This window comes from Natrix helvetica (genome assembly GCF_964273705.1).
Source record: "Natrix helvetica genome assembly, chromosome: Z".
Taxonomy (NCBI): domain Eukaryota; kingdom Metazoa; phylum Chordata; class Lepidosauria; order Squamata; family Natricidae; genus Natrix; species Natrix helvetica.
This window is the reverse complement of record NC_138554.1, coordinates 35,383,579-35,409,253: the sequence shown is the minus strand read 5'-3', so window position 1 is coordinate 35,409,253 and position 25,675 is coordinate 35,383,579. Positions and strand designations below refer to the sequence as shown.

The 25,675-nt window shown below is 35.5% G+C and overlaps 4 protein-coding genes across 4 annotated transcripts; all 4 read left to right on the top strand.

The window, feature by feature from the left end:
* Positions 1 to 338: 338 nt before the first annotated feature.
* LOC309401547 (olfactory receptor 5J3-like) lies at positions 339 to 1,307 on the top strand (the record flags this gene model as incomplete). Its single annotated transcript, XM_081970617.1, has 1 exon — positions 339 to 1,307. The coding sequence occupies one exon, from the start codon at positions 339 to 341 to the stop codon at positions 1,305 to 1,307; it is 969 nt and encodes a 322-aa protein (XP_081826743.1).
* A 4,405-nt stretch (positions 1,308 to 5,712) lies between these two features.
* Positions 5,713 to 6,687, top strand: LOC309401546 (olfactory receptor 10A7-like; the record flags this gene model as incomplete). The annotated part of the gene is made up of 1 exon (XM_081970616.1): positions 5,713 to 6,687. One exon carries the CDS (start codon positions 5,713 to 5,715, stop codon positions 6,685 to 6,687), a length of 975 nt encoding a protein of 324 aa, XP_081826742.1.
* Positions 6,688 to 12,485: 5,798 nt separating this feature from the next.
* LOC309401545 (olfactory receptor-like protein DTMT) lies at positions 12,486 to 13,340 on the top strand (the record flags this gene model as incomplete). Its single annotated transcript, XM_081970615.1, has 1 exon — positions 12,486 to 13,340. The coding sequence occupies one exon, from the start codon at positions 12,486 to 12,488 to the stop codon at positions 13,338 to 13,340; it is 855 nt and encodes a 284-aa protein (XP_081826741.1).
* Positions 13,341 to 22,404: 9,064 nt separating this feature from the next.
* LOC309401544 (olfactory receptor 1C1-like) lies at positions 22,405 to 23,364 on the top strand (the record flags this gene model as incomplete). The annotated part of the gene is made up of 1 exon (XM_081970614.1): positions 22,405 to 23,364. One exon carries the CDS (start codon positions 22,405 to 22,407, stop codon positions 23,362 to 23,364), a length of 960 nt encoding a protein of 319 aa, XP_081826740.1.
* Positions 23,365 to 25,675: the final 2,311 nt, after the last annotated feature.

Below are 25,675 nucleotides of genomic sequence, written 5' to 3'. Positions count from 1 at the left end.
ACCTTGCTGTAATTTTTGCTTGGGGGGAATAGTTGATTGGATTATCATTTACATTCATTGTTGGTTTGTTTCTTGTAATTCTCAATTTTTCAGATCTTTTGATATTCAGACAAAAGTATAGGTGAACTGAAGAAGACAAACCTTCTGAGGTTAATTATTGGAATGATACCAACGATCACTAAGAATTCCATATTGATTCATTGTAGATGATATCTTTGATTTCACCCACACTACAGGCTACTTTTTGGAAGTGTGGATTAAAGGATCCAGTGGAAATCTCAGATGCATGATTTTCTGATTGCACTGTACTTTTGAATGTGATACAGTCAACTAAAAAAATGCTGGCTTCAGAGAAAGGCAACCACTCGGACATTGTAGAATTCATCCTGTTGGGTTTCGGAAATTCTGTTCAGCTGCAATTTATGCTTTTTTTACTTTTCTTGTTGATTTATCTTGTGACAATAACTGGGAATGTCCTCATTATTGTGCTAATTGTGGCTGACCCATGTCTTCACACCCCTATGTACTTTTTTCTTGGAAATTTGTCCTGTTTGGAGACATGCTATACTTCAAGTATATTGCCAAAAATGTTGACTAGTTTGTTAACAGGAAAGGCAACTATTACTGTGAGTCAATGTCTAGCCCAATATTATTTCTTTGGCTCTTTTGCAACTGTAGAAACATATCTTCTTGCAGCAATGTCTTATGACCGCTATTTGGCTATATGTAGACCTTTCCTTTATGGTTTGATTATGAGTAAGAAGCTGTGTGTTTATCTCATGGCTGGGTCATTGCTAAATGGGTTAATAGCTAATGGTATCACTTTGCTTCTCCTTAGTCAGTTATCTTTTTGTGGCCCAAATGTCATTGACCATTACTTTTGTGACTTCATTCCACTAGAAAAACTATCATGTACTGATACAAGCTTTCTTGAACTCATTGTCTCTCTCCTTTCCATCATTGATGTTGTCATTCCATTTATTCTGACATTCACATCTTACTTATGCATCATCATTGCCATCATAAAAATAAAATCCAGCACTGGAAGACAAAAGGCTTTCTCAAATTGCTCCTCTCATCTCATGGTGGTTAGTCTTTTTTATGGCACTATTATCATTGTCTACATGTTGCCAGATACCCCCACTCTGAGATATCTCAATAAATTTTTTTCCATATTTTATACAATTTTGACTCCATTGGTCAATCCCATCATTTATACTTTAAGAAACAGAGATGTCCACAAAGCTTTAGGATGGGTTCAAAAGAAATTGAGGATTTTTGGAAGAAGTTATTTATTTTGTTTATAGACACAACACCTGTAAAAGAGTTGATAAATGAGAGACATTTTTTTTGGTTGCCATACAATTTTGACTTTTTCTATAGGATAGTAGTGCTCTGGCTGGTGACCCAACATTATTGGAGTGTATGAATTAATCTATATAGAGGGAGAGCTTGATTTTTTTTAATGTGTTTTGCAAGGTTTCAAGGGCTTTATAATATAATTATTTTAAGCTTAATACTGTAAGTCTGCCTTAAGTATGAAGTACAGAGAGAGAAAAAATTAGCTATTTGGCTTATCAGGTTCTGATAGTTTTAATCATCATCAGAGCTTCTTTTTTTTTTACTAATTCCTTTTCTGTATCTAAATTCTTTCTTGAGGAAAATACATAAAAAATATTTCTGATTCTGTTGCGATCTTTGTTTCTTGTTGGAAGAATCACTCAAGAAAATTACAGTTAATGTATAACAATTGCATAGTTTATTGTATAAAAATATGATACAATTATCCCTTTATTGTTGTTCTCAATTCCAACAGAACTAATCTCTCTCTCTTTCTCTCTCTCTCTCTCTCTCTCTCTCTCTCTCTCCCTCTCCCTCTCCCTCTCCCTCTCCCTCTCCCTCTCCCTCCCTCCCTCTCTCTCTTGCACATACACACACACACTGACTTTCTGTCTAATGCAAACATTAATTTAGGGAGATGACCTAAATTAGTATCTAGTAAGATAGTTCACCGAAGTCTGGAACTCTGGAAAAAAGGAATGAGAGAAGTAGAAGTGAAGAGGAGAAAATAAAAAAGCAGCTGACTAGAGGATAAAGAAGCTCTTACAATCTGATTCCCTGATTTTTGTATTTCTTTATCCAAAAGTAACCAGCTGAATCACATTGATGTTGTCATAAATATTATTACTATTCAAAAAACCAACTGTTAATTTTACTTGGGCTGTTCTTGATCCTGAAAATTCATGTCCTGCTCTTATCTTTAAGTCATATTGGATCCCCCCTCCGATCTATGGCAGGTTATCAATGTGATAGTACATCATACAATTATACTTTTATGTAGCTATGTAGTCAGGTGGACTTTATGTATTGTTTTAGACTGAACATTCCTTATAGTGTTCATTATTATCAATATCCATCAGGATTATTAGAGTTATTTGCTGCCAAGAGGTTATGTTCTACTTCAGCCTAGCTTCTCTCTAGTTCAGCCAGCCCTTAGCATTTGTATGTCCAAAGAATCTTCCAACACTCTTTGTATGGGTTTAGTGTTGTTTCCAATGTATCTATAATATGGGTTGCTTTGGAGTTTTCACCGAAAATATTTATATTGTTGAAAATTTTAGTAATCTAGTTTATCACTCGTTATAAAGAAACTTCTAATATTATAAAAGTATACTGATAATTTGTAATAGAAATTTAAAATAGAATAGGATTTATTGGAAATTTGAAAAGTAAAATATATTTTAATAAACCTAATAAAAATATTCTGATAGTTTCTAATTCCTCTGTTAATGTATGCTTATTATGGTTTGTTGAAATATCATTTATTAGATATTTTCTCAGAAGAATGATATATATTTTAATTACCATTCATTGTATACATTGCACTGGTAATCCATATGTCTGACAGAGAGTACATTTCACAAGCTGATAGGTGAGAATGCGGCTTATTTACTTATAGTGATAAGTCACCATATATCACCACTTGAGTGGATTTGGACCTACTGCTTAGCCTGTGAGCTTTACAAGTCAAACAACTTGAATGTATATATTCATTCATTTATTACTATGTGCATAAGTATTAATAAGAATGCATTTATTTTGAGCCATGGTGGCACAGTGGTTAGAGTGCAATACTGTAGGCTATTCTGCTGTTCGAATTTCACCAGGCTCAAGATTGACTCAGCCTTCCATCCTTCCAAATTGGGTAAAATGAGGACCCAGATTGATGAGGGCAATATGCTAACTCTGTAAACTGATTAGAGAAGGTTGTAAAGCACTATAAAGCGGTATATCAGTCTAAGTGCTATTGCTATTGCTATTAAGCTAATGGAATTTAGTGGAAGTTTAAAATGCAAAATGTCAATGATATACTTTAATAAAATAATAAAATTGTTCTGATAATAGTATTGTCTTCTTACTGACAATTATAATTGATGCTTATTGTCTGCCTGGTGTAAGGTTATTTATTTCATATTTCTCAAAAGAATGATAAAGACTTTAACAGTAATTATCTGAATGTTTAAAGGTAATTTATCATATTGGTAATTAATATTCACAGCAGAGAGCCTATCTTATGACATGATGGCCCAATCAGTGCACATTTACACATTTATAGAAATAAGTCATAGAATATCTAAAACTCTTTTGTTTTGATACAGCTAGATTTATACTTAACTAATTGCCTATGTGGTGCCATTCACCTTGTTTTCAGGGAAGGAATGGAAGATAACAGAATAACAGAGTTGGAAGGGACTTTGGTTCCAGCTCCCTGCTCAGATAGGAAACCTATACCATTTCAGACACATGGTTATCCAATCTCTTAAAAACTTCCAGTGTTGGAGCATCTACAACTTCTGGAAGCAAGTTGTTCTATTGATTAATTGTTCTAATTGTTAGGAAATTTCTCCAAGACAGAAATCCCATGGATAATTAATTAACACAAGAATCACATGTGGGTTTAGGAGACTGTTGCATTTATAACTTCTTATGTAAACCAGAAGATCAATATCAAGACTATTTAAGTGCTTGCGGAGAGTTCCAGTGCATACTGAATGCCAGGTTTTCTGCAATAATTTAGAAATATAGCAATAGTAAGGATTATGACTGCTATGATGTTGATATTCACTTGAGGTAGGTAAGTTCCATCCTCTTCAGGACTATTTTTGAAATTAGAATGTGAAAACATCAAATGGGTTTATATGATTCATTAAATAATAATATGATTGGTATTGTTTTGGTTTATTGTCATGCATGAATTCAATCCATGTTAATCTATATTACCCCTAATATTCAAAAATAGGATGAGTACATATGACAAAAACCAACTGTAGTCATCCTGGATCCCTATATATTTTTGGAAGAGGATCTTGAAAACTGGTGTTTAATAATAATAAATTAATAATAAATTTGAATTTATTAGCCGCTCCCTTTCCAGGCAGGACTCGGGGCGGCGTACAATGTGAATTTGGCCATATGAACAAATGCTATGTGCATAAAATCTCTGGTGAGGCTAGTCTTCAGATTGCACTAGATTCTCTAAGAAACTCAATTCAAAGACTGTGTCCAAGAACAGAGAGATGAAGGGAGGGAGAACAGAAGGAAGGAAGGAAGGAAGGAAGGAAGGGAGGAAGAAAGAAAGAAAGAAAGAAAGAAAGAAAGAAAGAAAGAAAGAAAGAAAGAAAGAAAGAAAGAAAGAAAAGCAGCATATCTGTGCCCAAGCTATTTAGTTCATTTAATCAACCATTGTAATATTTTATTAAACATGTAGTAATATTTTAAAAAAATCTTTTGTTAGCTAATTGTAACTAAACTACTTTCCCCTGTTATCACCATTGTCACTATCTACTGTATGTGAAGTTCTATTTTATTTAGGAAGGATTTGTGGATGTTGTATCATCACAATAAATAATAATAATAATAATAATAATAATAATAATAATAATAATAATAATAATAATAATAATAATAATAATAATAATAATAATAATAATAATAATAATAATAATAATAATAATTCATCCTCTTAGGTTCTGGGGAATCCTGCTGAATTGCAGCCTCTGAATTTCTTCCTCTTCATAGTGATTTATCTTGTGACAGTAATTGGGAATCTTCTCATCATTGTGCTAGTTGTGACTGTCTCACGTTTTCACACCATCAAATTTGTTTCACATGGATAATTTGTTCTGCTTAGAGACCAGCTGTTCCTCAAGAATCCTACCAAAATATTAGTTATTTTTTTGAATGGAGACAGTACTATTATTGGGATTCAGTATCTAGTCCAATATTGTTTCTTTGACACTTCTTTAGATATAGGAATATGACTTTCAAGGAAAAGGATCATAGTATTATAGAATTACTTATTTTATCTTGAACACAGTTTAGAAATCTATGGAGAATTGATAGGAGTCATATTTGGGAGTAGAAAAAATAAATGGAAATGCTTGATCCTACAAATTGTTCTGCATTATTTGCATATTCTGTGTCTTCTATTTTTCCAAAATAAATATGAGGGAAAAAGGATTTTGCTCCAGCAATATTTCAACTGTAGTTAAAATCCTGCATGAAATATGGGTACATAAAAGCTATCAATCTTTTCAAGATAAAATTTTATGAAACTAATAAGAAAATAACATTTCTTAATTCTGTCATTATCTACTTATTGTTATATTGTAGATCTGCAGTATTACTATAGATCTGAATGACATTTGATGCATGGAAAACATTTTGGATACAAAAAAAGAAAACCAGACAAGCATCACAGAATTTATCCTTCTGGGTTTTGGGAATCTCCAAGAACTGCAGCCTCTCCTTTTCTGCTTCTTCTTGATGATTTATCTGATGACAATAATTGGAAATATCCTCATCTTCCTGCTTGTTATGGCTGATCAGCTCCTTCATACTCCAATGTATTTCTTCCTGGCAAATTTATCTTTTCTAGATACCTGTTATAGCTCTACCTTGCTGCCTAAAATGTTGTCAAACTTTCTGAGTGCTGAGAAAACAATTACTGTGAATGGATGTCTAGCCCAATATCATTTCTTTTGTCTTAGTGGAGCTACAGAAGCATATCTTTTGGCTGTAATGTCATATGATCGCTATTCAGCAATTTGTAGACCTCTGTTCTACCCTTCTATTATGAATAAGAATTTTTGTTTCCAGCTTATTGCTGGGACTTGGATAAGTAGTATGACATTTAATGCTGTTCTGGTGGCTTTCGTGGCTCAGTTATCTTTCTGTGGACCAAATGTCATAGACCATTACTTTTGTGATTTACATCCACTGACAAAAATGTCTTGTAGTGACACAACTTTATTTGAACTCTTTGCTTTTTGCATGACCATCATTTTCACAATTCCTCCATTTCTTTTGACCCTCACCTCTTACATTTGCATCATTGCCAGTATCATCAAAATAAATTCCACCATTGGAAGGCAAAAAGCATTCTCAACCTGCTCCTCTCACCTCTTGGTAGTTTGCCTTTTCTATGGCACATCAGTCATTGTCTATACATTGCCAGATACCTCCTCCCTAAAACACTTCAACAAAATCATCTCTGTTTTCTATACTGTTGTAACTCCTCTGCTCAATCCACTTATCTATTCTTTAAGAAACAAAGACATTCACAAAGCCCTAGGACGGTTTTTAAATAAAGTGTTAATTTTTGGCATGAACCACCCAAAGCTGTAAATTTATTTTCAGTTCATTAGATAGTCATTTTTAAATATAAGTGTAGTAGAACTCTGGTATTAATATTATCTAATTTGTTTAGCAATAGCACTTATATACCACTTCAAAGTGCTTTACAGCCCTCTCTATGTGGTTTACAGAATCAGCATGTTGCCCCCAACAATCTGGGTCCTCATTTTACAAACACAGAAGGATGGAAGGCTAAGTCAAGCTTCAGCCAGTGAGACTTGAACTCCTGGAGTGAGCAGTGAGTTAGTCCTGTAGTACTGCATTTTAACCACTGCACCACCATGGCTGTATTGCCTGAGGTTTCAGAGTGAGTGCATAATCCATTACAAAGTTTAGCAGTTTTTCTTTATGCTTCTGAGCTTATTCTATCTTTTCAGATTGGGTTTCAATAGTTTTTTTTTTCTTTTAGCATAGCACTTGCTTGAAAAGCTATTTATATAGGTAGTCCTCAATGATTGGTTGCTTAGTAACTGAAGTTATTCAAACAGAGAATTACTACCCCAGAGTTACTACCTGGTTTCAATGGACCACACTCTCGTTGTTCATGTGATTGCATTTTGTGCAATTGGCAACCAGCTCACATTTACTTCTGATTTTGAGGAAAAAATGGCAATTAAAGAAAATGGATTCATTTAACAATTGCAGTGTTTGTTTAACAATCATGGTGTTCACTTAATAATTGCAGCATTTATTGAACAACCACTACTAAAAAGGGTGTAACATTAGGCATGGCTACCTGGTGAACCATTTAACAACTGCCATGATTTAGGATTCTAATTTTGGGCTCATCATACAGTCATAAGTTGAAGACAATCTGCACTGTATTAATATTAGAAAGTACACATTTTTCTCTAATATCTTATGTTGAATATAATATTTATGTGTGCTAGTTTAATATATTTGAATTACCCTGGATTTTTCATGTAATCCTAAAAATCAATGATTCACTAAAATTATCCTTAATAAAGCCTAGAAGGTTAAATTTACTATTATGCCAACTATTATCATTCTCTAATAATCTATAAGTAGCAGAGATCATTTGCCTTGAAACAGTAGTGAGTTTGTATCTGTTTTACTACCAGTTTGCTTGTGAGCTCTCTCTTGCGCACAATGCTTCTGTGCATGTGCAGAAGTGTGCGGGCAAGTAGGCAGAGCCTCCCGCCACTACTGGTTAGCCAAACCAGGCTGAACTGGGAACAACTCACCTTTACTTGGAAAGATTTGAAAAATTTCTGTCAGCAATTTTTTCCTTCTTTATTTGTGTCAAAAGCATCTTCAAATTATAAAATTCAACACTGAGCAAGTGAAAAGGTATAAAATAGGCCATAGAAATATAAGTGTAGGGAGGAGCCAACATCGCAACGATACAGACAAGGGGTCTCGATGCTCCAAGACCTCAGCCAATACTTTTGCCACTGGGTGGTCCAATTGGACCTAAACCATCTCGCAGAGATGGTGAACAGGAAGAATACATCTTGCTGATCTCAGGGACATCACAAAGTCGCTGATTGATGCAAGAGAAGTTCTTCAAGCTGGCGACAAAAAATCCAGCCAAGGCTGATGAAGTCGGGGTGGCTCCAAAACGGAAGGATACGGAAAGAGAATGTGTTTCCAGCTGGTGAGGAATTTTTACCGTTTTAAAAAGAGACTGCCTATAAAAATCTTAAAATTAATTTAAATTAGAGAACAGAAGAAATAAGCAGCAGAATTCAATTTGGAATGGTTTTGGACAATGGGTTATCTTACTTTTTAAATGCTATCTTCATGGATGGAATTTATGCAAGCCATTAAAAATGAATGGATTAAGTTTTCTTCTTCTATTTTTTTTCTTTTATTATTCTTTGTAACCTATGGACTAAAATTATCCTCTTTCGTTACTATGGGTGTTCTTCTAACTCATTCAAGAATCAGACTTTTTTTAAAACTTGAAATACAAAAAAGATACAAAAAGAAAGAAAGAAAATTGCAACAAAATCACTGGTACTCGGAGGCTGGAAGGTTTGTGTATTGGAAATGAAACACTTGTTTTTCTCATTGATTATCCTGGCTTGGCACTCCAAGGTCTTGCTGCTTGTTTATAGAGAGTGATAAGAAGAAAAGCATACAGATGTCTCTTTGAAGTATATCTTTAACCAGAGAAAAATGAAAATAAAAAGTTATTGTGAATCTGTGCTTAATTTTATTAACCTTCCAAGCTAGAGCAGCAGTGTTTGTTACCTGGGGATAATGGCACAATTTCAACAGCAGAAAGAACTTTTAAGTCTGCAAAAGATATTCTCAGAAAAACAGAAATTATCAAATACATATGATAGGATAGAGAAGAAGCTGGAAGACTTAGAGCATCTAACAGCAAAATATGACAGAGAAGTTGAAGATGTTCATCAAATGGGTAAAGTGGTGGTTCAAAGCCCCAAAATTGAAGAGGAAAATGAATGTTTGTGTTGACTGGAGGGCAGAGATCGACCCCCAGGCGCGTCACTTGTGGGGTGCCCCAGGGGTCGGTTCTCTCACTCCTCCTGTTCAACATATACATGAAACCACTGGGCAAGATCATCAGTGGTTTTTGGGTACGGTATCATCAATATACTGATGATACCCAACTTTTCATCTCTACCCCAAACCACCCAAACGATGCCCTCGACGTGATGTCCCGATGCCTGGAGGCTGTGCGGATCTGGATGAGGAGGAACAGGCTCAAGCTCAATTCCTCCAAGACTGAGTGGCTGTGGTTTCCGTCATTCCGATTTGTACATCTTGTTCCATCTTTGATGATAGGGGAGAAATTTTAGCCCCCTCAGAGAAGGCTCGCAATCTGGGAGTCCTCCTGGATATGTGGCTTAGTTTAGAAGAACACCTGATTGCTGTGACCAGGGGGGGCTTTTACCAGGTTTGCCTGGTACGTCAGTTGTGCCCCTTCCTGGATCGGGATGCTCTATGCACAGTCACTCATGCCCTCGTCCTTTCTCGCCTGGACTACTGCAATGCTCTCTACATGGGGCTGCCCTTGAAGAGCACCCAGAGGCTTCAGCTGGTCCAGAATGCGGCCGCGCAGGTTGTCATGGGGGTACCTAGGTGGCCCCATGTTACACCCCTTTTAGGCGGCCTGCACTGGTTGCCGGTTGTTTTCCGGGTGTGATTCAAGATATTAATTATGACCTTTAAAGCACTCCATGGCTTAGGCCCAGGATACCTGCGAGACCACCTACTGCCACCAGTAGCCTCCCACCGTCCAGTACGATCCCACAGAGTTGGCCTCCTCAGGGTGCCGTTGGCCAGGCAGTGTCGGCTGGTGACCCCCAGGGGGAGACCCTTCTCTGTGGGAGCACCTTCCCTCTGGAATGAGCTGCCCCCGGAACTTCGCATAATCCCTGACCTCCTGTCCTTCCGACGTGCCCTAAAAAGTTGGCTTTTCCAGCAAGCCGGCCTGGCCTGTTAATTTTAACTTATTTTAAATGTATTGTTTTTTTAAAAAAAAAAATCCGCTTTGTTTTTTTGGATATGGATTTAATCTTTTTTAACTTTTGGGATGTGTGTTTTTTAATGTTGTACGCCGCCCTGAGTCCTTTGGGAGAAGGGCGGCATATAAATCCAAATAAACCAAACCAAACCAATATAAAGAAATTAAATTTGCTGATATTTATGGTGATTGGTTTGTTTCTGAAAATGGAAAGAGTGGAATACTGAAAGAGGAACTAAATGGAGAGGAAATCTATCCCAGAAGGCAAGATACAGAAGAAGAAAAAATAAAAGAATTTATGGATTTAAAGAGAGAAATTTTATTAGCAATATCATCGATAACACTACTGACAATCAAAGATAAGCTGATTAAGGAAACAGAAGAAGGGCATCAAAATTACATGAGAGATTTTATAAGCAAGGAGTTGCTAAGAGGAGTTCATACAAAGTTGATTAAGGAGATGATTAGAGGACTGACATCACAAATGGCAGAAGATATGAGATTGTTTTGCTACTGGAAAGATACAGGTTGATAGATGGAAGAGCACAATTTAAAAATAGTTAAACTTAGTGAAATTTAGTGACGGTAGATATAGTTAAATAAATAATTGATAATGTTACTAATGTATACAATGTGTAATGTTATGATAAGTAATAATTGGATATGAATATTGAATGGTACCCATGAAAGGAAGATTAGAAATCCTTTTGGATTATATACTGTATAAAAGTTAATAAAAAAGAACTAAGTTAGATACAGTTAAAGTCTTGATTATTAGGGGGAAAATGTTATGAAACAGAATATAGTTAAATAAAGGAGGAATAAGGATAACAACGTATATATAGGTATGGGTACAACATAAGGAAACTGTATGTAAATTGTAAACAGTGATTTGGAAAGGAGGATTAGAAAAAATGTTATTAAATATTATGGATGTTTACCTAGAATAGGACATAAGGATTTTAGAAATAGTAAATGAAATGCCAGTATGTGGTTATGTATTAAATTTTGGTATATTTTATGATGAAGGATGTTTAAACAATTATAGTCAAATGAAAATGGAGGTATGATGATAGTAATATGTATAAATATATGAGTTAAAATACTTGAGTTAATATGAATTATGTTTGTTGACTGTGAAAGAGATGCACGGAAGTCTTTTGTAACCAACTGATACACTTTCTACAGTATGTAAAGAAATTATGTTTAAATTATGTTTGTGTTATGTTTGTTTTAAAATAAAAAAATAAAAAAATATTTTTTAAAAAAGAAATATAAGTGCAGGTAAAAAATAAATAGGTTTAAAACTAATGACATTCACCCAGTATAAGGTCATATCAACAGCATTTTCTCTCACTACCATGAGCTCTTCCTCCATATATGTTGAATGATCCAGAAGCATCCTTGATCAGCAATCACTGATGATATACATAAAAAATTCCCCTAAATTTTGCCTCTGCCCATATAACTGTTATGATATGCTGATACATATTCTTATTTACCAAGCATTCAAAGTCAAAATTTAAGGAATATTTGAGAGAAATGTAAGAAAATTTGATGAGAAAAATAAAGTAACATTACTTAGCAATCATAGTGGTAACATGGAATGATATGGTCTCTAAGGACAGCCCATTTGCTCTCTAAGGAGAATGCAAGATTATCTGTTCTTGCCTTTTTTCTGGGACTGATGAGTAATAACAAGCCCACTGATGTGGTAACCAGAGTTAGTACAATTCCGTAAATCTCTGGACTTTTAGGATGAATGGCTAAAAAATACAGCAAACAATTAATTAGTTGTCAACATTAGTAATGTCTAGAGAATAATCAATCCCAAAGAGGAAGAATTAACATGGAGACCTCCTGTAGGGTTTATAACATAGAACAATGCATCAAAAGCCAACAATAAATCTCCCAGGATTGATTATTATAGTTTTTAAAGATCTATTTTAGAAATACTTCTCTTTTGTATCCAGAAAAGCTCCAGCTTTTCCAGAGTGCAGATTCTCCAAAAGTAATTTGGAGTAAAACATTACTAAATTCTTGGGAAATCTAGAGCAAATCACTTTCTGCACTTTCCCATTTCAGACAGCATTATCTATTCTGAAGGTTGAGGTCAGCTTTCATGGCATTATTTTCCTTTAGAACATTGAATGGCTTCATATTCTGCTTTATTCTTGGAATATATTCCAGAATTGACATTTGATTAAAAGAAGACAATCTGGATACAGAAAGAGCAAACCTGACAAGCATTAAAGAATTCATCCTTCTGGGTTTTGGAAATCTCCCAGAGCTGCGACTTCTCCTTTTCTGGCTCATCTTGGTGATTTATGTGATGACAATAACTGGAAATCTCCTTATCTTTCTTCTTGTTGTGGTTGATCAGCAACTTCATACCCCAATGTACTTCTTTCTTGCAAATTTGTCTTTCTTGGACACTTGTTTTAGTTCTATCTTACTGCCCAAAATATTGGCCAACTTGCTGACTGGTGAAGGAACTATTACTGTAAGTGGATGCCTAACCCAATATCATCTCTTTAGCTTTTGTGGAAGTACAGAAACTTATCTTTTGGCTGCCATGTCTTATGATCGCTATTTAGCAATTTGTAGGCCTTTGCTCTATGCTTCTATTATGAATAGGAAATTATGTTTCCAACTTATGGCTGTGGGATGGATAAGTAGTTTGATATTTAATGTTATTCTGGCAGCTTTTATGGATCAGCTATCCTTCTGTGGTTCTAATTTCATAGATCATTACTTTTGTGACTTTCGTCCATTGGAGAAATTGTTATGTACTGATACAAGTCTTTTTGAGCTCTTTGTTTTTTGCATGACCATCCTATTTACAATTCCTCCATTTCTGTTGACCCTCATTTCTTACATTTGCATCATTGTCACCATCATCAAAATCAAATCTATCATTGGAAGGCAAAAGGCTTTTTCAACCTGCTCCTCTCATCTCATTGTAGTTTCTCTTTATTATGGCACATTAATCATTGTCTATGTATTTCCAGACACACTCTCCCTCAGACATCTCAATAAAATATTATCTGTTTTCTATACAGTCATGACTCCTTTGCTCAATCCTCTAATTTATACCTTAAGAAACAAAAATGTTCACAAAGCCCTAAGACGGCTTGGTATTAAAATAATAATTTTGGGTATGTTATCTGAAACTGATAGTTATTAGACAGTTCACTAAGTAATCATATATGGAATGTAAGCATGATAATATGGTGTCAATAACAGGCTGTTATTCTGATCTATTGGTTGAGGATTTCGACTGGAGTCACAATGAGAACAAATTTAATAGTTTTGCTTCAAAGCAGGCCTAGCTCTGACTAACCCCTATTCTTCTCTTGTTGTTTTTGAGCTCATTCTGTTATTTCATATTTCTTTTTAGAATATATATATATATATATATACATTTTTCTGCCATTGTTTATTACTTTTTGTATAATATCAATTTTTGCTGTTTTTAATGTGTTTTCATGGTTTGACTGCCTGCATTCATTATAATTACCTAAAATAAATGACTTGCTGAGATTATCATAAATAATTCCCCCAATTTGTTATGGCTTTGTTATTTAAAAAAATCTCTTTCTGGGACATGTAATTTTTTTACTATTTATTATTGCTTCTTTTATTGTTGTATCTGTTTAAAATTGCTTGAATCTGAACCTATTGGGAAGCTCACTCAATACATCTCTTCATTTAAAAGAACCTGTAGATGAAAATTTTGGAGATATTTTCCAGCTGCTTATTCATCTCCTTAATTGCCATGCTTCCAGTCAACAATTGTATAATATTGTGTAAATGTGGGACTTTTTGCATGGCCTTGCATTGAACCAAATGATAAAATATGTATGACAATATTATTCTTATCATTTTAATTAAACTAAATTAGCTGATAATATCCCAGTGCTCCTTTGTGCTGATGAGATGCTGGTTCACTGTCAACTGCAGAAATGAAGACAGTCCTTAAATCCTTTTGTCTATATTGCAACAATGAAAAATTGCTGATAAACTATCAGAAACCAAATCCATGACCTTTTTTAAGAAACCTAAAATTAAATTTTGAATGATTAATGATAACAAAATAAAACGGATTGCATTAATTATTTAATTATTTGGGAATTTGTTTTCATTCATTTTGAGAGAGACTCACATCTGACGCATGTAGCGAAATGGCTCATAGGAATCAATTTTGATTTTCTATTTCTCTAAGGACAAAGAGTACATTCCAGCTGCCTTAAAAGTATTTGAGGCAAAATTAACGGAACATATATTGTTTTAACTCAATTATGTAATTCCCTAAATTTATATCAAACACAACTGTATGATTAATACTGGATGATGAATCCAACCAATACTCAACATCAGGATTTTTTTAAACACATGGTTTAGCAGAAACAAATAATTATCAGTGAAATCTATCTATCTATCTATCTATCTATCTATCTATCTATCTATCTATCTATCTATCTATCTATCTATCTATCTATCTATCTATCATCTATCTATCATCTATCATCTATCAATCTATCATCTATCTATCTATCTATCTATCTATCTATCTATCTATCATCTATCTATCATCTATCTATCTATCTATCTATCTATCTATCTATCTATCTATCTATCTATCTATTTCTTCAAATGAGTCTAGGCAGCTGTCAGAACACCAAAATAGTATAACAGAACCATACTCAGGCAAAAAATATGAAAAGGAAAAGGAAGGAGAAAGGGAATTGTTGCAGAAAATGACAGGCTTGGACTTCTCAGGATACAGGAAGAGTTTATTTGGCAGGTTCAGAAAGCTAACATGTAGCTAGCAGGTTCAGAAAGCTAACATGTAGCTAGCACTGGAAATTTTGAACAACCTTCATTATCGAAGCATAAGTTATTTTACATTCTCAAAAGCAGCACAACATTTCTTATTGGTTATTTTGGAGGGAAAAGCCTTATAAGTAGATGGGGGTCTTACTTCTACTTTTGTTCTTGGGACACAGGTATGGACTACGTATCTTTATGCGAACTTTAATTGAACTTTGTGGTTTGGACTTTTGACATAGGGAAGTTGGCTGAACATCTTGTGGTTAGAGGCTGATGACATTTCCCTGTCCCTTTAAGCAAGCTTTTAACTGTCCCTTTTATGCCACGTCTTCATTCTTATATTTTAATTTATGTTTTATTCTACTTTATCCCCACCTCTAGACTCTATTAATACCCACAATTGAGTCTAGCCTGTTAGATTAACAATGTAAGCATGCAGAATGCACAATAACAAAAAAGCAAGGATATAAGCAATACACATCTGAGGACTTATCTTCCGGAAGTACTTTCTCCACTCCTAAGAGTGCAATTTGAACATAAGAGCTAGTATCTGAAATTTCATCTTCCTTGAGGGTAAGAGGGATAAGGCTTTCCATTAACATTAACTCCTTTTCAACCCTTATTTCTTTTACAGACCTCATAACGAGTTGTTTAAGCAAGGGTATTATGCAAGGGAGGAAGGCTAAACTTGTGATTCCACATAATAAAAGAAAAACCATTTGCTTAATCCAACCTGTTCCCAGTAGCCAAGAGAACCACACATTGGTCCCTTGTACTCCTTGACCAATAAAGGAAGCTTGATCTCATAGTTCTTGGACTACCCCCCGGACTGCTCCTGATCTATTCATCTAGAAACAGCAATCTTCTCCCAGGAATACACATAGCCCACCTTTTTCAGAAGTTAAAAGATCTTTGGTTCTGTAAAACTACTGCTGCCAAGGAATCTATGTGGTCTTGTACTTCAACCAAGGTGCCAGCAATTTGGTTTAGGCTTTCTTGGAATTCTTCTGACAGTCATTCCACCCACACCCATTCCAACTGCTGTCCCTATTCCCAGGATCGCTAATAGTGGAATTAGGAGTGGCACTCTTTTCTGGACGTGTCCCATGAGGGGTACAGGGAGAGCCTGTTCCCCACTTACAATCCCCATTTTAGGGAGGAGGTGTATTAGAGTGCATGTGCCAGTCGAGTTGGTGGGTAAACATAGACATGCATTTCTCCCACATAGAAACAAAACTCAATTTTCTCCTACATATACACCTATGTTGATGGAGAAGGCATGGGCTCGGAGGTTCCTTTCATTAGTCCAGACTTGTAAGGTTCCTGCTAGGAACATACCAGTCAGGGGCTGTAATGGAACTTCTTGGTTAGGGTCCATTAACTTATTCCTGAGGACTGGACCTTCAAAGAGATATTGGGAACTGGCATTTTCAGGGGGAAAGTAAACACAAAATCCCGTAGTAGATTGTATTGAAAGCCAAACAGGAAGTTGGGGTGGCTGGAATGACCTTGGGTACCTTCCAGTAATTAGATTCCCCTCCCCACTCTTAAAAATCAGTGGAGGCGGGAGCGAGAAAGTGACTTTCTGTTGGAAGAGCTTGTGAGCAGAGGGAGACATGCTGCAAGTTAATTTCATGTCTACAGGGGTTTTCCTGGGGGCAAGGTACATTATAGATGGGCATTGTTCATCTGATAGTGATCCCACAGAAATGCCAGGTTCCTGATATCATTTGATGCACAAGGAGGGTGACCTATAATTTCTACACCAACTGCTATGGGGCCAACGATGGGGAGGCGGCTCATCCCCAGTCTTTAAAGTGCATCATACAGATCGCCATGTAGCTGGGCTTCTGCCATTTTAGTTCCCCATCTACCTCCCTTGTCAAAGACTATCATAGCTTTGTTTTTTTCAAAGATCTTGCTCAACTGAAACAGCATGATAAGATGAAGGTCCAGCAGACAAGCACAACCAGCATTTTTGACCAAGTGCAGGGTCAGACTGATTAATTAAGGTTTGACCTAACTCCAGCACTCTTAACATATAGGTCCCTTTTCTCAATTGTTGCAGGGGCCCATTTTCCCTATGCTTTGCCCTTTTTCTTACAGGGTTTATCAGACAGTTGACTTTCTCCTACATGAGTTTTAAAATTAGATTACCGGTGGCCATCCAAACAGCATCCGCTCTCACAGGGAGGGGCTTCTCCAGGTGCCGTCCACTAGGCAATGCCAGCGGGCAGCGCCAAGGAATAGGGCCTTCTCTGTGATGAGCCCAACCCTCTGGAATGACCTCCCCCCCGATATTAGAACCACCACAGACTTCTGCTCCTTCCGACAACAATTGAAGACTCACCTGTTTCGATTAGCTGGCCTGGCATAATTATAACTGTTACAACTGTTACCTCCTGGAAATACATTCTCAACTGGTATTTTAAGGGTATTGTTTTAAATCTAATTGATTTTAGGGCTTTTAGAGCCATATTCATATTCTTCTGTACAGTTCTTTTAATTTTTCAACCTCCTCCATATGTATATTTATATCTATATTTATATTTGTATTTATTATCTGTTATTTGTTGTGTGGACTGTACACTGCCCCGAGTCCTTTTTGGGAGAGGGGGCGGTCTAGAAGTGCGAAGAATAAATAAATAATAAATAAATCATTTCAAAAGGATATAATTTAAGTTCTTTACGTGGAATACATCTCACAGACCAGAGAGCTAAGGGTAAGGCGTCTACCCATTGAAGGTGGGTTTCAAAACATACCTTATCTTTTCCTTAACAGTGCGATTCATGCATTTGCTTAATTTCTTTCCTGAGGCCGTTAAAAGACATGCGTAAGGAGGTTTGGCTAGAAGTGCAAAATTTGAAATCCTCATCCTGCAATATCCTGCTGCGCCCAAAAGTCCCCATAACATTTTTCTTAGTCATTGGTTCCGCAATTTGGCAAACAGCTTTTTTTCTCTCATGCCGTATTGCCCTCTATCCTCAACTTATGGTGTACCTTAAGTATTTAACTTGGGGCTTTTCCAGCTGAGCTTTTTGCCTTGAGGCATGATGTCCCTTGTCCATTAACAGATGAAGCAGTTGATTGATATTTTTTTTCCAACAAGTCTCCTTCATCTCTCCGGTTACTGAGATATTATCAATATATTGGAGTAGCACATCTCCATCTTCACAAGGCTGGAAATTTTCCAGGTCTTAGGCCAAGGCTTCGCCAAAAAGATAGGTGAATTTTTAAATCCTTGGGGAAACCTAGTCCAAGCAAACTGCCTCTTTTGACCTGTTACTGGGTCTTCCCACTCAAAAGCAAACAGTTTTTAGCTGTCTCTATGTATTTGAGATAGTGAAGAATAGGCGTAGGTGGACAGGCATGGCTAGAGTCTTCACTTGTATAATTATAGGTGCATGATGAGATGCAGGGCCTGGTGGGTTATCTTCTGCCCACAGCTGAGGTACTTTAAATTCCTGCTAGGTATCGGGGATCTGGTTTTCTTGAACTACCATCACTCACCATATCTCAACTGGCGGGTGCCTCATTGTTAGGATCATTTTATCTTCCTCAAAGGACAGTTTAGCTCCCATTTGCATAGGATATCATGACCCAAAAGCAGAACTGGGCATTCGGGCATGTACAGGAACTGGTGTTCTATGTCTCCTCCATTTAAGGAACATTTTAAAGGCTTCAACACAGGGAAGTTGTTTATCAGACCATCAACCCCTTGGATGTTTAGTACATTATTGGAAATGGGAGCCAAGGGTTTTGTAATTACTGATCTAGATGCCCCTGTGTCTACCAAAAAGGAATGTAGATTTGGATACATACAGGCTTTTTGGATCTAAATGCCATCTGTACAGCATCTTGTAGAAATTCTCTCTCAAGTTCTGAGCTTGTGTAAATTTTACATTTCTTACCCAGATCTCTTCCCATGTTTCCATCATTATTGGTTCTTCAAAGTTTTGTGCCCATTTTATCATACAATCTTTAACTAATTCTGTTTCTGAGTAAATTTCTATCAATACATTATACAACCTTTTTATGTGCATTTGATCCTGGTCCCTAATTTGTTTTATCAAACTATCCTCATTTTGGATGATACCAGTTTTCTGGTCTTTTTTCCATCTAGCCTGTAACTGACCATACTGAAACCAGGTTTGAATTACCCTTTCATCTTCTAATGCATTCAAAGATTTTAACTGTAGTACACCTCTATCTATACTAAGAAGTTCTGCATATAGTGTGTCTGTGCACCCCCCCACAAAGGTATCTTGTCGTTTAGCCTATATTGATATTTTTCCCTGACACGCAGTAAGGCATTCCTTGCAATTTTCATTTATTGTCTGAGGCACTCTGAAATATGAAAGCCATGGGCATTTTCGGGATCCAGGGGATTGATTGGGGTGTAGGTTTTATATGCTTCAACCAGCCTTTGGAAGAAGGCTTCGGGACTTTCATCCGGTTTTTGGTTTTCAAGAGAAGGCTTGGACTTTTTCACTGGAGGTTTTGCAGCCTTCTCTAAGCCCTTAAGAATTAGTGCCTGACAGTCCCAGAGGGGGGTCATGTCTCCATAGGGATCCTATTGTGGATCTTATCTTGGAAACCATAAATTTAATGCAGCCTGAAGGCTTCCTCCATCCGTGGGCTTTAGGATTTTTCCAATGGCACTATTTAATCTTTATTTTCCTTCTCCATCAAGGAGAATAATAATTAACTGTTCCAATCCTGCCAGGTTGGATTATGGGTTTTGATAATAACAAATTATCAAAACTTCTAACTGTCCCTTTTATGCCATGTCTTCATTCTTATATTTTAATTCATATTTTATTCTACTTTAAAAGGAAAGGAAAAAGGAAAGGAAAAAGAAAAGGAGAAGAGAGGAGAGGAAAAGACAAATGGTAAACTTGGCAAACCCCAAAACATCTGTCAGTCCCACTAGGTAGGGAACATTTAGAAATCAATTTTATAGGAAGACTAAGTACTTTTAAAAAGATTGTCTATAATAATAGAATCTTACATTTCTGAATGTTTTCTACCACCTTGTTTTTGTTATAGTTCAGTGAATTAGGGTGATGTCAATTTGATCTGCTTCTGAATGTTGGACATTTTGGAGTGAAAAAATACCTTTACCTAAATAATGATGACAGCATTTCTCCATTAAGATAATCTTCTTACATCAATATCCCACCAATTATTCTCATTTATCATTAAACTACTTGTTTAATTGAAGGAAACCAGCTGAAGGAAATCAGCTAAAATTTGCTAGACAGATGCCATAAAAAAACTGGGCCCTATGTCATACTTTCTGTATTTAACCCATTACTTAAATTGCAAGTTGCAGTGCAGCTTCCAAAGCATAGGCATGTCCTTAGTTAACTGAGCTACTGTTAAGTATTTCAAGTTCTCAGTATACAGGGCATTGGATGCCTCCCTTTATTTAATCACCCTATATAAAATAATTAGTATGTTAAAACACTTATTAGTTAAGAGGCATCAGTTACAATCCTAAAACAACTAAGCTTATTTGTGCAAAATTGAAGTTATAATCCAAATTATGTCTTGAATTATGGTATACAAAACTGAGCAATCATTGAATTAAAAATAAATGTAAACAAATAAACCTGTCTCAATACCCTGCTGAATAAAACCATATTTGCCTGTAAAAAAGTGAATGTGTATAAATTTTGTCTCTATTTTATCCTAAGTCTCAACACCTCTTATTTGAAGTGAGGTATTGTCAGTATATGGGACAATTTTTGAAGTAAAATTCCTAAAGAATATGATATTTGTGCTCAAAATCACAAATGTATTTGTTTCCATTCCCATCTATAACAAACTATGATTTATATAACCTTTTTTCCCCTTGTTTGCTTTCCTACTTTAAAATCGTGCACCTGATGTATGTAAATTGTGGTTGTAAATTCAAGACTACTTGTATATTAACAATTTATCAGGACCAGGTCCCAAAGGTGCTTTTTCAGGAAGCAACTGAATTTTCTTGTTTTTTTCCTTTTGAAGATGTTTTGCTTCTCATCCAAGAAGCTTCTTCAGCTCTGACAGGATAGTGGGGAATGGAAGGATTTATACTCCTTGCGGACAGCTGGTAATCTGCCTCCTTTTAGAGGGTTGTTGAAGCACTTGGAAGTTTATCTGTGCCCTCAGGGTCACCTGAGCAGTGCTCCTTGTTCCTATAGTCTGCATTTTTTCCCCTTTGGAAATCCATCTCTACTTCCACACTATTCAAAGGGTGTTGACACCAACCCCACATTTGGGACAACCATGATATGGATGTCTGAGAATCTCTAGACTTTATCTGGACCAGGATTTTAGAAAAAGAGATTCAATTCAATATAAATATATTTGAAGTGTTTTTTCTTTTTCTTTTAAAAGGTAATTATAATCATCTGGAAGTAACTTCAAGATAACCCAGTATGAAGAGGTAGAAGGTATAGAACATATAGAGAAAAAAAAAACATTATAGCTGACAGTACAGGGTACTTTGCATAATCTAGTATTATCCTGCAGATTCTAAGGATTTATTTTCTTGAGGGAGGGGACATTATTCTTCCAAAGTAATAAATTCCAAACAAAAGAAACAATTCAGGAGGAAAAAATCAGTGGTGGGTTCCTACTGGTTTTGCCCAGTTCGGCTGAACTGGTAGTGGTATGATGGCCTGGGTCACTGGAACCAGCAGTGACCCAGGCCTGCCATGCCCCCAAACTGTTTCCCCTGTTGCTGCTCTTTTTTTTTTTTTAGTTCTGTGCATGCTGGCAGTAAAGCTGGCCGAACCCACACCTGGAAATAATTCATGGAGGAATCTTTTTTGATGCTACCAATTTGATTGTAGATTAAAGCTTTATAGAACTAATCAGCAGCAAGTGATCTCAATGGATCACTTAATTGAAATGCCTGGGGAAGACTCTTGAGGGACATATGTTTATTGCGGAGAATATTAGTGTTCGGTTTAGTGATGGCTGGATATCTATGAGTTTGAAAATTATTTGTGGCAAGTAAGATTCATAAGGACATCAGTCTCTTGTACAAAACAATATGCATTTATTGGCAGGGTCTCCAAGTGTTTCAGACTTTAAAAGAGACTGATAGTATAGTTCTTGTAATCTATCCCCCCCTCCCAACAAGATGGAGCTTCTGGTAGCAAGATTGATAGCTGGACAAAACCTATTGGAAATGTGTTTCCTTCCTATAACAAACATTGTGAAAATTTCATTCATTAGATAAAACAGGAGATACAAAGCAGTCCTGGTGATTCATTTTGGATTAGACTATTGCTTCTAAATCGAATGAGGCTACTTTGAATAATAAATTTGGGATTTCTAATTATAACTGATCCAATGGAGAACACGATTGCACAGTTTCCTGATTATGTTCTTATTTTTGTATATTTGCTGAACTGAAAGAAAAATGTTAGATGCAGAGAAAGAAAATGAGACAGTTATCACAGAATTTATCTTCTTAGGTCTGGGAAATCCTGGTGAATTACAGCCTTTTCTTTTCATACTTTTCTTGGTGATTTATCTTGTGACAGTAACTGGGAATCTTCTCATCATTGTGTTAATTGTTGCTGACCAACACCTTCACAGCCCCATGTACTTCTTCCTGGGGAATTTGTCTTGCCTTGAAACCTGTTATTCCACAACTATCTTACCAAAAATGCTGACCACTTTGTTTACTGGAGACAGAACAATAACTGTAAGTTGTTGCCTAACCCAATATTTTTTCTTTGGCTGTTGCATAGCTATAGAAACGTTTCTTCTGGCAGCAATGTCTTATGACCGTTACTTGGCAATATGCAGACCTTTATTTTATGCTTCTATTATGAACAGGAAGTTTTGTTTCCAGCTTATGGCTGGGGCATGGATAAATGGTTTGATAGTTAATACCATTGTTGTGTTTCTGCTAGCCCAACTTTCTTTCTGTGGATCTAATATAATAGATCATTACATTTGTGACTTAACTCCATTGGAAAAACTGACTTGCAGGGACCCAACACTATTTAAACTCATTGTTCTTCTCTTGTCCTTCATTTTTACCATCCCCCCATTTTTAATGACCTTCAGTTCTTACATTTGCATCATTGGAAGCATCATAACAATTCAATCTACTATTGGAAGGCAAAAAGCTTTTTCAACCTGCTCCTCTCATCTCATGGTGGTTTGTCTTTTTTACAGCACATTAATCATTGTCTACATGTTCCGAGATACTCCCACTATGAAACATCTCAGTAAAATCTTCTCCATTTTTTACACAATCCTAACTCCTCTGGCTAATCCTCTCATCTACACTTTAAGAAATAAAGAAGTTCATAAATCCTTAAGGCGAATTCTTATGAAATGTTCACTTGCTTTAAGAAAATATCCATAGAATTCTTACCTTGCTTTTGATGATGAACATAGTGCTAAAACAGATGCAAGCATGTTTTTGCAATCAAAGCTGCTAATCTAGATTTGAGATTTCTTTTTCTTCTAGGACAGCAAAGAAGCTGCTGCTGCTGGTGGGTGATATTTACTGTCTGTTCTCTGATGAAGTTTTATAATTGTTACATTGAGTTTTACACACTGACTTCTCTTTTCAGTTTGGCAATAAATTTCTCAGATATCCAAAAATAAACAATTTGGTGTTTCAGGATTTTAATATGAATTTGCCTGTATTAGCAAAATATAATGATTAGTTTTGCAACAACAGCAACAATAACAGGGTATACACACCAGACATTTCATTAAATTTGCCTACAATACATCATGCACAGAGGTGGGTTGCTCCGGGTTTGGCCAAACCGGTCGTGGTACTATGCTCTGGGTCACAGAACTGGCAGCAACCCAGGCTGGCCATGCCCCCGAACCAATTCCCTGGCCACTGCTGCCATTGCCGGCATGTTGTTTAGTAGCACAGAGTTCACTGTAAATTGTTTTGTGCATGCGAGCGCAACCCACCTCTGATCCTGCATCATGGCAGATACCATCATCTACTCATTGGTTTTTAAGGGGGCTAAATGCTTATAACTTTTGCAAATTAGCAGATGTAAAAGAGCAGAGAGATCAACCTATTTCAATTAAAAAAACATTTTGTACAATATGTTTTATTACAACCATTAGAAGTAATTGTGTTGGCGATACACAGAACAGCCACATTTCTAAAGTTAGTAAACTATTGTACATAGTCTTCAAGTTTGAGTTCCAAATGAAGATATTGTTGGAATTGGGTTTTTCTTCCAATGTTTATTCTCACTACTGTAAGCATATATCTAATTTAATTATTATGTTTCTTGTTGATTATTTTAGAGATTATTTTTAATAAAAAAGTTATGACTTCTTTCCAAATTTAAATTCCAAAATATCTTGTATTATACTATGCATAACTTTTGCATTATTTTTACTTATATACCACCTGTGATAATTTTTTTTTAATTTCCTGGCATTTCCAACATCTATTGATGTATGATTTACTGTCTTAGATAATATTGATAGATGATGGTAGTATACCATCAATAAAACATTTTATACTAATTTTTCCTTAGCTTATCACTGTGCAAATTTTATAGATTTAGTCGATCATTATTCCCACTATTATATAGTAACTATTTCTTTGAAATGTTTATTCATTTTATTGCAAGTTTTTGTTCTGCATCAAGACTAAATAAAGTTTGCATTTACAACCTAATAATTGGTGTTGATTTATTTTCAAATTCATTTTTTTCATGATGCCCTTCCTTCTTTTTGAGATCTGATCTTGTTCTTCAGACTAGTAGTAAGTCTGTCAATTATATTCCATTTTCCATTAAATATTTTTTCCTGTGTTTTAACTTCATAGAACCTGAGTGTGCTATGTCTGCATTTGCAATTAGTGTAAATGTATCCAACATGAAAAGCATTCTTTTATCAAGCTTTGCCTAATAACATGCTCCTTTACATTTTTATCCTCCTTTGTATCTCTGTGCCATAAATTGATTTGTCAATCTGGCTACCTCTGGAATTGCCATTTTGCTATTTGAAGATTTTATTCATTACAAGCAGCTTACTTTATAGTACAGTTTAAAATTTGGAAGGGCAACACCATATCTCCCTTTAGAATATTGTACAGTTAGTGTGTTTTATTGATTGTTTCACTGAAATATTTTTCAATTAATCATTTTTTCCCTTTAAAAAAGAGTTGTTCAATAATGAAATGATCAGCATTTAAATTTAATAAATACATACTGGTATTTTTTTTTTGAACAATACATTTTTATTATCAAATTTTGATGTATATTGAATAAAATTTATTTCATAGATAATTTGTTTTGTTATTCACTTTCCTTTCATTTTAATTTATATTTTAATGTTTGATTTTGAAATTTGATAAAGATGTAAATTCAGTAAGTTGAATTAGAGCAACCTGATTTTTGTTTTAAATGCATAGTGCTGATATCCTGATCATCAAGGATATGATCATCAAGGCAAGGTGGGTATCTAAAAGTGCTTAATTTTGGATACTGTCTTGAAAGTTTAAATAAAATTATGGGGTCATTTTCAAGCAAACACATATTTGTGCAACTGTCAAATTTCTAGTTTCCAACCTTGTGCTTATTAAAGAGGGACAATGTAGGTGATTCTGTAGATGAAACTGATTGTTCCATACTAGTTTCGACTCTTTCAAGATAAATGATTCTGCCTGCAATAATTCAAATAATTTAATT